This window comes from Puma concolor, chromosome A2 (genome assembly GCF_028749965.1).
Source record: "Puma concolor isolate L17-30 chromosome A2, mPumCon1.1.hap2, whole genome shotgun sequence".
Taxonomy (NCBI): Eukaryota; Metazoa; Chordata; class Mammalia; order Carnivora; family Felidae; genus Puma; species Puma concolor.
Genome location: NC_141668.1, coordinates 153085366 through 153096252, shown reverse-complemented (window position 1 = coordinate 153096252; position 10887 = coordinate 153085366). Strand labels below are relative to the sequence as shown.

At 56.7% G+C, this 10887-nt stretch overlaps 2 protein-coding genes across 2 annotated transcripts in view; both read left to right on the top strand.

Moving 5' to 3' along the window:
- Positions 1-1578: 1578 nt before the first annotated feature.
- On the top strand, positions 1579-10668 carry APEH (acylaminoacyl-peptide hydrolase). Its single transcript, XM_025916082.2, has 22 exons — positions 1579-1706; positions 1782-1914; positions 2483-2609; positions 3015-3108; positions 3215-3290; positions 3380-3543; positions 3715-3852; positions 3950-4041; positions 4119-4159; positions 4244-4365; positions 4899-4959; positions 6154-6251; positions 6885-6936; positions 7761-7849; positions 8301-8439; positions 8952-9035; positions 9116-9196; positions 9540-9628; positions 9718-9908; positions 10017-10119; positions 10205-10311; positions 10401-10668. Exons 1-22 carry the CDS (start codon positions 1695-1697, stop codon positions 10504-10506), a joined length of 2199 nt encoding a protein of 732 aa, XP_025771867.1. The 5' UTR covers positions 1579-1694; the 3' UTR covers positions 10507-10668.
- RNF123 (ring finger protein 123) overlaps positions 10205-10887 on the top strand; it is a 36926-nt gene continuing 36243 nt past the window's right edge. The window contains exon 1 of the mRNA XM_086698200.1: positions 10205-10311. The gene's annotated coding sequence lies outside the window, so the exon portion shown is untranslated. The remainder of the gene's footprint in view (positions 10312-10887) is intronic.

Below are 10887 nucleotides of genomic sequence, written 5' to 3'. Positions count from 1 at the left end.
ACACATGTCCTTACTTCCTGTTTTTCTTTTTCATTTTAAACAGAAGCCAGAAGGTGCTGTACCTTCTGTTTTCTAGCCTCCTGTTTATTTCTACATGTTCATCCCAGGTACTTAGACATTTATTCTCCAATGCCTAGCCTCCAGAGAGTTGCATGATGAATTTATAGCCAGTCTACAGTACACACCCTGAAGGCTGGGCACCACAATCCCGATTTTCCTTAAAATAATAAATAACACTGTGATGAACATCTTAGTTTTCAACCTTTCCACTCAGCTTGGTGGTTGCGGTCACTCTTTCCTCTCAGTTCTGGCCTTGACAGACTTGTACAAACTCGGTGGTCACAAGTGCAAGTGGCCTCAGAAAGTAGGGACTGTTCTTACTTAACTAGTCCAATGTGGTTGATGGGGAAGGGGAAGCTGCAGTCCAGGCAAGTGGGGATCTCAGAGGCAAGGCAGAGTGCAGGAAGCCTGGTCCCTGAGGTGTGGAAGACCACCCAGGCTCAGGGTATATGGAGTAGGGGACATCCCTACTAGCCTGACTGCTGCCCAGTCTCTCCCGCCCTCCTCTGCCATCATAACCCACCCAGTCCTGTGCCACTGCACTGAGGGAGCCTACCTGCCCAGGTTCTCCTGTCCACGGGAAGTTTTCTGGTTCTGGGTGCGGCCTGACCCCCATCAGGCCCTCTGCACCCAAAAGTTTTGGATGAGGCCTGGGGAGGTAAGATCCACCCACCCTCTCATGATCCCCAGTAAGGTGCCACTGAGCAGGGCGGTTGAGGGCTGCAAGGACAGATAGCTCTTAGAGTAAGCCTGGTGGCCGATAAGCCCAGGCGACACCCGGAGAGCTCAGCATCCGCCCTTCTTTAACCCGCACCCCAGGGCTCTGCGCGCTCCGCCACAGGAGTGCACCTCGGTCCTTCTCTCCGCATCTACCTGGGAGCCCCTCCAGAACAGGGACTGGTACCTGCTGGTGAATGTTTGCTTCGTAATGGACCAGGAGGAACAGTCAGCCCCAGGGCCGCGGAAGATGCCTGCTGGGGCCAGCTTCAGCCCCTACCTCGCCTCTCCTGGACACGCCCTCTTCGCCTTTTCGTGGATCCGACCCTTATTTGGCTCTGCCCCGTCCCGCCCCGCCCTTATCTTCAAAGATCTGTTGATCCGCGTCCCCCCCCCCCCCCCCCCAAAGCCCTGTCCTTCTTAGGGCCCACCCCCGTCCGACCTAGCTTCTTTCACCTCACTGGCTATTCCCGACTCAGACCTCACCTCCTCGCTCGAGCCACGTAACTGCTCACAGGCCCCGCACTGCCTACAGATCGATCCTGTATTCCTTTTCCTAGAGCCAGCCCCTCTACTCAGAGACTTCATTTCCTCCTCTCCTAGTACCAGGTCTGGGATTTGGCCTCAGACCAGTTCGCCCTCCCGGAAATGCCTGTTCCTTTCCTCCAGATACCTGCCCCCACCCTCCCGGACTCCCGGGTCCAAAGCTCAGACGACTCACTCACAGAACTCGCGTCCTCACCCTTGAGGTTCCGCCCCTCTGCTTAGGGTCCTCGCCCATTCGTCAGAACACCCGCCCCTCCCACTATGCTCGGTGGCTCAACAGGCGGGGCCGTTCCTGGCTCCGCCCCCCGGAGCCTCACTTCCGGGCGCCAGCACGCACCGCCCCGTCCCGCCCCGGCGGCCGAGCGGTAATCATGGAGCGCCAGGTGAGGGCTCGGCCCGCGGTGCCCGTGGCCCCTGCAGCCCGAGCCGGGCCTGACCCTGGTGTGTCCCCTGCGCAGGTGCTGCTGAACGAGCCCGAGGAGGCGGCGGCGCTGTACCGGGGTCTTAGCCGCCAACCCGCGCTGAGCGCCGCCTGCCTGGGCCCGGATGTCACCACGCAGTACGGGGGCCGCTATCGGACGGTGCACACCGGTGTGTGTATGGAGGGGAATCGAGTGGCAGGCCCATTCCGGGGCTGTGCGCTCTCGTGGAGAGAAGGGAGATGTGGAGGGCTTTATGCTTGACAGCGCACACGAGTGTGTGGAAGAAGACAGGGCTTGGAGAACGTGGACTTAGGGGTGGGAGGGTGCACCCCTCAGAGGACCCTACATACAGGTGTATGGGGGACGCTGCTTGGTATGTTCTGGCATGGTGCCCTTGATTGCATGAGTTGAGCGTGTGGGAGTAGAATTCAGACCGGGATACATGGTGTGGGCCTTGTAGGCTCACCCCCTCAACCTATCCCCTACACGTGCCTGGCTCCTGTCAAGTTCTAGAGTGGAGGTGGTGGCTACTGGGAGCAGTAGTGATTTCTCTCTTGACATGCCATCGGCTCAGGCCTACACCTGAGTTGTGGCCAAGTGTTGTCCATCCTGCATCCAGTATATCTGGAGACAGACTGGGGAGGTGGGCTGGGCCTTCCTAGGGTGGGGGCAGTGTTGAGAGGAGCCTGTACTGGGACTGGTCAGTCTTGTTAGCAGTCTCATGCCTGTCCTCACAGAGTGGACACAGAGGGACCTGGAACGCATGGAGAACATCCGATTTTGCCGCCAGTACCTGGTGTTCCACGACGGGGATTCAGTGGTGTTCTCAGGGCCTGCAGGCAACAGTGTGGAGACCCGCGGGGAGTAAGTTTGAGGGAAGAAGCTGTGGGCAAAACCATAGCCATCTGCAAACCTTTTGTGAAAGCCTTGTGTACCGTGTGTCTTGGTGCAGGTAGGGCCCTGAAGGGAGGCCAGGAGCCAGGTTCTTGCCCCTTGTAAGCTCAGTAACATGGCCTGATAAGCACTGGAGGCTTTGTCCACATTTGGGCCCGGACTAGAGCCCATGGAGCTTCAGGGAGGCTGGGGAGAGTACAGCCTCTGCACCAGGCAGGAGAGGCAAGGCCAGCTGCCATGGTGGAGCTAGAAGGGCTGCAGGGGCTGATGTGGGACCAAAGTGTCAAGAATCTTGTCTAAGAGGTTGTGGTCAATAAGGGGGCAGGATGGGGCTATCACTGTATAATCCCGAACTGCTACCTGTGTTCTCTTCAGGCTGCTGAGCAGAGACTCTCCTTCAGGTGCCATGAAAGCTGTGCTGCGCAAGGCTGGAGGCACGAGCCCTGGGGAGGAGAAGCAGTTCCTGGAGGTGAGTCTGCATGAGACCAGGTCGTGGGCAACTGGGGGCTCAGTCCCACAGATGAGGTTCTGTTGTGGGGAGGGGGACAGGTAACCTGATGCCCAGATGTCCTCAGGTCTGGGAGAAGAACCGGAAGCTCAAGAGCTTCAACCTGTCGCTGCTGGAGAAACATGGGCTTGTGTATGAGGACGGTGAGACAGCTGGCTGGTGAGCAGACAGGGTGGACGGGAGGGGCAGCCATAGCCCAGGGCTCCCCCTGATCAGCCTTCCTTGCACCCAGACTGCTTTGGCTGCCTGTCCTGGTCGCACTCGGAGACACACTTGTTGTATGTGGCAGAGAAGAAGCGCCCCAAGGCTGAGTCCTTCTTTCAGACAAAAGCCTTGGACATCAGTGGCAGCGATGATGAAATGGCCAGGCCGAAGAAGCCAGACCAGGCTGTCAAGGTGCTCATGTTCATGGCCAGTCCAAGAAGGCCCTTCTGGGCAGCCTAGGGCTCAGCGTGCTCCCTGCCCACATTGTGCCTGCCAGAACTGGGGGAGGTGGGGGGGGGGGGGGGCGCTGACTTCTAGGGGGCAGGCAAGACAGGCTGGGCATTGAGTGTCTTGTGTTCTTAGGGGGATCAGTTTGTGTTTTACGAAGACTGGGGAGAAAACATGGTTTCCAAAAGCACTCCTGTGCTCTGCGTGCTGGATGTTGAGAGCGGCAACATCTCTGTGCTTGAGGGGGTCCCTGAGAGTGTGTCCCCTGGACAGGTTAGCACTGACTTGGCCTACCCCACTCCTGGAGTCTGGGGGGCCCTGCTTGAGCCACTGCTCCTTGTTCACACTTGCCCTGGGGTTTTGTTTACAGGCATTCTGGGCCCCTGGAGACACAGGTGTGGTGTTTGTAGGTTGGTGGCATGAGCCCTTCAGGCTGGGCATCCGCTTCTGCACCAATCGCAGGTGAGGAAGCAGAGCAGGACAGGGGGCCTCACAGCTCAGGCTGGTTCTGAAGCTGAGTGTCTCTCTGGTGGTTCCAGGTCAGCCCTTTACTACGTGGACCTCACTGGGGGTCAGTGTGGTAAGTGCTGGTGCCCACCTGTGCTTTGTTGACACACGCTGGCCTTGCCAGCCTGCATGATGCTCACATTTTCATCTGGTCTAGAGCTTCTCTCAGATGACTCTTTGGCTGTGTCCTCTCCCCGGCTGAGCCCAGACCAGTGTCGCATCATCTACCTGCAGTACCCATCTCTGGTCCCCCATCATCAATGTAGTCAGCTATGTCTGGTGAGCTGGAGGTGGGCGGGGAGCGGTCAGCAAGAGGAAGGGATGGTGGATGAGAGCAGAAGGGTCAGCTTCATCTCCTCACGGGCCCCTCATGGGCACCCTTCTGTCCTGGGTGCTGTGATGGTGTGAGTTCTGCCTGTCTTCCCAGGGCCAGTCCCTGGAGGCTAAGCATGCTGGCATGGGGGGGGGGGGGGGGCTTTGCTGTCAGGACTCACCACCTTGGAGCACCCTCTGTCTACGAGAATGCTCCTCCTTTTTTTTCTCATCGGCCAGGCTCTGCAAGGGGCTAGGATAAAGTGTGCAGTTAGAGTCTTAGTCCTTCCCCAAGAAGAGCTCTGGGCTCCCTGTGAAAGTCAGAGGCCCCTCCAGATGTCTGTCCAGGTCACCAGAAAGGAGATACATTGGGCTTGTCTCAGGTCCTCCCCTCCCCTGAGGCTACCCAGGGTTATCAGAGAAGAGGATGGGTACAGAGCTCTGGGCCCTCAGGACGCTGCCAGTCCCTTGGTGGGCCTGACCAGGGTGTTCTCTTGCAGTACGACTGGTATACCAAGGTGACTTCAGTGGTGGTGGACGTCGTGCCTCGGCAGCTGGGAGGTAAGGGGTGTGTCTTTGGGTGGATGCAGTGAAGCCTGCAGTTCTGTTTTCCCTCCATCTGTCATTTGCATGCAGGGCCAGCTGCCTCAGCTCTTCTTTCCAGGGTTCCGTCTGAAGTATCCCTTCCTGTCGGGCCAGCCCCATGACCAGCCTGCACAGGGAGTGGGGCCATCACCATAGGGAGCAGTTCTGATAGAAGGAAGTCAGCTGGACCAAAGCTGAGATCAGAGTGGCCCAAGCTGGCAGGGGATTTAGATGGTTTCATCCCCGTGTTGCAGCTCCTCGGTAGACCTTATGTTTCCAGTGGCTGGTTAAATCCTCTGTTCCAGTGGGGTCTCAGAAAGTGCACTAGGTTGGAATGTCCTACTTGAAATGCTCCAAGCTCAAGGGTACTGCATTGTTCCACTCCCAGTCCCCACCCTAGCGTTTGTCCCATCCAAGCCTTTGAGTCAGTGGGGTCTCTGGGTGGGTGGCTCTTGGCCAACAGGGTCTGGTCACAGTCTCAAGTGTTCACTGCTTTGTTTGGGATCCTGAACCATCCCAAGGACCTGAGGGGTTATAGTCTCTTTGTTCAGGACACCTGCTCAGTTCCAGGGGTCCAGTGAACAAGATATGTTGTCTTTATCTTCTTTTGGGGTTGCAGGGATACAGTGGTGGGGATCTGGTCTGAATCCCACCTCTGTTCCTTATTAGCTATGGGTCCTTGGGTGGTGTCCTCACCTCTTTGAGCTTCATTTATTATCTGTGTGGGGATGGATCTGTGCTTCTTTATAGCATTGTAGTGAGGGTTAAATGAGTGATGTTGAAGTATGGAATTTATTCAGCCCTCTTTGCCAGGCACTCTGCTAAACACCATAATGGACAGAAAGGTGTCATCTTGGTTACAGCACTTGGTCCCTATCAGAGACCCAATAAGAGCAGTTCATAGGAGAGCCAGTGCTTTTCTTCCAAGCAGCTATGGTTTCTCTCAGAAGCTCTTGAACTCTGCCTCTCCTGGGTCCTCAGAGGTGTCCACCCCCAGCCCCCTCTTCAGGCACCCCCTCATCACCTAGGGTATCCCCATGTGTAAGACTGCCATTCTGTCACAGCTGCAGGGGCCTCTTGTGAATTCCTCAGCAGCCCAGCCTGCCTCATAGTCTTGACCTCCCATACCTCCACTGCCAGATATAGCCCTCAGCCCTCCCATCTTTGCAGGGGACTTCTCTGGGATCTACTGCAGCCTTCTGCCTTTGGGATGCTGGTCAGCTGACAGCCAGAGAGTGGTTTTTGACTCAGCTCAGCGTAGCCGGCAGGTAAGGGGCCCTGTGTTGAGAGGCAGACTCTCTGACCAACCTCCAGGAGCCCTGGGCCTGGGGCATAGCATATGCACACTGCTAGCTGGAATTCCTAGCCATAAGGTCTTGAGAGTCCCTTCCCTGCCTGCCCCTGTCCTGGACTTACTTTTTCTTGAGAAGGCTGCTGCCTGCCCTGGTGCTCCATGACAGAACCCTTGGCCTTTCCTCCTGAGGCAAATGTGTGATTCCCCTTCTCCCAGGCATTTCCAGCTGGAGAACAAGGGGGCTGCCACTAGGGTGGGTCCCCAAACACTATACAGGGAACTGACAGAGATGGGACAGAGGCTTTCTCCCAGGAATTGGGTGGAGACACCTACAGTGTGCCAGACTTTTGAGTGTGATATCATTTGTTCCTCGTGCTACTTCAGGGGCTCGGAGGCATTCCTTGCCTTGCCCAGAGTCAGGCAGCAAGTTGTGATGGGGCTGGGATTTGAGTCCAGGCCTTCAAGCCACTACTTACTGCACTGAGGAGCTATTGCCATAATTGCTTACAGCCCTGCCCTGGCCCACAGGTCCCTAAGAGAGGAGGTGGGAGAGGGACTCATAGGGCTCTTGGATGTGGTGCCACATGTGGGCTCCCCTTTGCTTCAGGACCTGTTTGTTGTGGACACCCAGATGGGCACTGTGACCTCCCTGACAGCTGGTGAGCAGGGCTGGTGAGCAAGCCAGCCAGGCCAGGGGTGGGACTGGGACTCCAGCACATGGGGCAGTAGTGGCACTCTGGGCCACTCTGCACCGCTGACTGTTCTGCAGCCTTTACTGCATCTCTCAAGGACCCTGACCATGCAGGACCTTCCCAGCCAACAGACTGCCTCCCTTCTCCACTCTGCTCTGCACATCCCGGCCCTGCTTCCGCACACCCCTGCTCCTCAAACCTACAAAGTTTTCTCTTGCCAAGATCTGCCAGAGTCATCCTTCCCTGGCCTCCAAAACCTCAGAGGCGGCTCTGCCATCCCAAGGCCCATGAGGAACCCTGTGTTGGCTCCCTCATCTTCCTCTTATGTGGGCCTGTGACGCTGCCACTAAAATGTCTTTTGAGTTCTATGCCTGCCCTGACAATAGTCATTCCTCCACAAAGCTTTCAAAGTATTGTTCCTAAACTGTATTGCATGATACACTCCCTGCTTACGAATCTCCTTGGACCCCACTGCCCAGAATCAGCAGCACTCCAACCCCCCAGGCCTAGCTGCCAGCCTTGAAGACTGTAGTCATTAAGTGGTGGGTGGACGTGCCATGGAAGTCTGTTGTGTCCCCAGATCTGGCAGTCCCTGGGCTTAGTTAGCATCTGCTGGATGAACAAGGGACTAAGCAGGAGGCTCGCCCATGGCTATGTGCAGTAGGGTGTCCTTTTGTGGGTATCCCTTTGCTTCTCAAGGTAAAAGGGACACCTTGGAATACAGCCACCAGCCTGGGACTCTGGTTATGCAGGGAGTGGGTGGGAAAGGTGGTAGCATCTGCCTTCTCCAGGGGGCTCTGGTGGAAGCTGGAAGCTGCTGGCAATTGACCGGGACCTCATGGTGGCACAGTTCTCCACGCCCAGCCTGCCCCCAAGCCTGGTGAGTGTTGGTGGGCCCCAGACCAGGAGGTGAGGGTTCTGAGTAGGCAGAGCTCCCTAGGTCAGAGAACTGGCCTGAGTCTGACTATGGCTGGTTAGCATTTGAGAGACCAAGACGCAGGCCCAGGATGGTCCACAAGGTCTGGCACCCATTGGAACTACCAGGTGTAGGTCTGCTCTATAAAGAACAGGGTGCCTGGGAAAGTGGCCAATACTCTGACGTAGCAGAGCACAAGGAGACAGTAGAACCTAAAGGCTCAGAAGGGAGGTGTGTGCGTGTTTGTGCCTCTGTATATACCAGCTCACAACAGGAGTCTCTCTGGAGGATATACCCTCTGGAGGTGGGTAGAAGGCCCAAGCATAGTGAGAGCTGCCCACCTCCCACCCTGGACAGAGGTAGAAGGGCAGGGAGGCAGCCAGACCACCTATGACACACTCTTTCCCCTTGGCAGAAAGTTGGGTTCCTGCCTCCTGCAGGGAAGGAGCAGGCAGTATTGTGGGTGTCCCTGGAGGAGGCTGAGCCTATTCCGGACATCTCCTGGGCCATCCGGGTACTGCAGCCACCGCCAGAGCAAGAGAATGTGCAGTATGGTGAGCTGGGCCATGGCAGAGGGACACCTTCTCCAAGTTCCCCAGCACACGGCTTCTGTGGTCACCGTTCTTGACTCCGGTCTCACATTGTGGGGTTTCTTGGGATTACCTCTAAGAGATTTTCTGTTCCTCTTAGGCATGGTTATGGGGAATAGCATCTGGGTATCTGGACACCTACTCTGGGTATCTGGACACCTACTCTGGGTATCAGGGCTGGGCATCACCAGGCCAAATCCTCTGCAGTAGGGAAACCAAGGCTCAAAGAAGACAGGCCTTATTTGAGGTCTCTGGCCACCCTTCATCCAAAATGCTGTTCCAACTGATTGGGGTCCTTGATTAGGGCAGGAGTGTGACTCCTGGGGTCCAAGTGTCTCAGTGCAGGCTACCTTGGCCAGATCACTCTTCCAGAGGTCAGCCCCAGCTACAGCTACAGCTCAGGTAGCTGCAGCTACAGCTCAGGAAGCCCCTGGGCAGCAGGACTGGCTCTGCTGACTGCTGTCTTTTCCCTGCAGTTGGCCTTGACTTTGAAGCAATCCTTCTACAGCCCAGCAACCCTCCAGATAAGACCCAAGTGCCCATGGTCGTCATGCCCCATGGTAGGCACCTGGTCTAGGAGCCCCTGCCCTCTCATCACTCGTCCTAGCTGGCTCTTTCACCCTCTGCTCCATGTCTGCAGGGGGACCCCATTCATCCTTTGTCACTGCCTGGATGCTGTTCCCAGCCATGCTTTGCAAAATGGGTTTTGCAGTACTCTTAGGTGAGTGAGCAGGGCGCTGTGGCGGTGGTAAGGCTGTGGAGGGTGATGGAGTGGTCTGGTTTGTACAAGCATCATAGGTACCACCCTAGTGTCCAGGCTTCTCTGCAGCCTGGACCTGGCAACCATCACCAGGAACTGGCGTGGCCCAGCCTCAGGCTCCATGGGGACTTCCATGGAAAGTGCTGTGGTCACTGGGCAACAGCCTCAAATCTCTTGGCCCCTTCGCCTTGACAGTCTGTGGTACAGCTGGCCTCAAAGCCTACTTCACAGATGGGTGAAAAGAGTGTCCAGAGGGCTGGGAATGTCCCTTAATCACCCTGTCTGGTTCCTCTCTGGCTTCCAGTGAATTATCGTGGCTCTACGGGTTTTGGCCAGGACAGCATCCTCTCCCTTCCCGGCAACGTGGGCCACCAGGATGTGAAGGATGTCCAGGTAGCAGGGGCTGGGGGGTAAACCGTTAGGGTGTGCTCCATTCAGCTGGGTGGGCAGCTGGCTGCAGCACACTCTGCCCCACCCTGTAGTTTGCAGTAGAGCAGGTGCTCCGGGAGGAACACTTTGATGCTGACCGAGTAGCTCTTATGGGTGGTTCCCATGGTGGCTTCCTCTCCTGCCACTTGATTGGTCAGTATCCTGAGACCTACAGTGCCTGTGTAGTGAGGAACCCTGTGATCAACATTGCCTCCATGATGGGCTCCACTGATATCCCTGACTGGTGAGTGTGCTCCACAGGTCCCTGCCCTTCTCTGTCTCACCTCATACCCCCATGGAGCCCCTACATGCTTCGGGGCTCCTGGGGCTGCATCAGCGCAGTCTCTTGCAGGTGCGTGGTGGAGGCTGGCTTCCCCTACAGCAGTGACTGCCTGCCAGACGTCAGCGTGTGGGCTGAGATGCTGGACAAGTCACCCATCAAGTATACCCCTCAGGTATACATCCCTCCTTCTGCCCAGTATGCTGCCAATCTGTCCAGAGCCTTGGGGCCCTGCTCACTACCACTCCCCACATCCCCAGGTGAAGACACCGCTACTACTGATGCTAGGCCAGGAGGACCGGCGTGTGCCCTTCAAGCAAGGCATGGAGTATTACCGTGCCCTCAAGGCCCGGAACGTGCCTGTTCGGTGAGTGCATCAGGACAGCCCTGGCAGCTGGTGGGCAGGTGAGCAGGGAGAGCTGTCCAATCTCAAACATTGCTGCCCGACCACTACAGGCTCCTGCTCTATCCCAAAAGCACCCATGCACTTTCAGAAGTGGAGGTGGAGTCAGACAGCTTCATGAATGCTGTGCTTTGGCTGCACACGCACTTGGGCAGCTGAAGCCATGCCTCCCTGCATGAGCTGGTTGGCATAAGCCACACTTTCCTCTTGGAGAGCCCCAGGGTCTGGCAGATCGGCAAGAGGATTCCTGGGCTCTGGACTCCATGGATGGGTGAGCTGAGGAATGTAGGCTATACAGTCATAATAAATGAGGACACAGAATCTGGTTCCTGCTGGTACTTTGTACCAAGCTATCCCTAACTCCAGCCTCACCCTGGGGGTTGAGAGACCATAGGCTCTGGGTGTGGTAACCTTAAGGACCTCACCTACCTCCAATGTGAGAGGGAGGGGACAGTGAGAGGCTCAGCTGCTGCCTGTCAGGGCCAACTGGGATACTCCCAGGCTAGCTGTCTCTGCAGCAGCTCCTTCTGTTAGAAACTG

Bases quoted from the DNA above. Each gene is read 5' to 3' on its own strand.
- APEH (XM_025916082.2), top strand. The intron at 3,109-3,214 runs GTGAGTCTGCAT...AGATGTCCTCAG, and splicing joins AGGAGAAGCAGTTCCTGGAG to GTCTGGGAGAAGAACCGGAA. The intron at 9,197-9,539 runs GTGAGTGAGCAG...TCTGGCTTCCAG, and splicing joins GGGTTTTGCAGTACTCTTAG to TGAATTATCGTGGCTCTACG.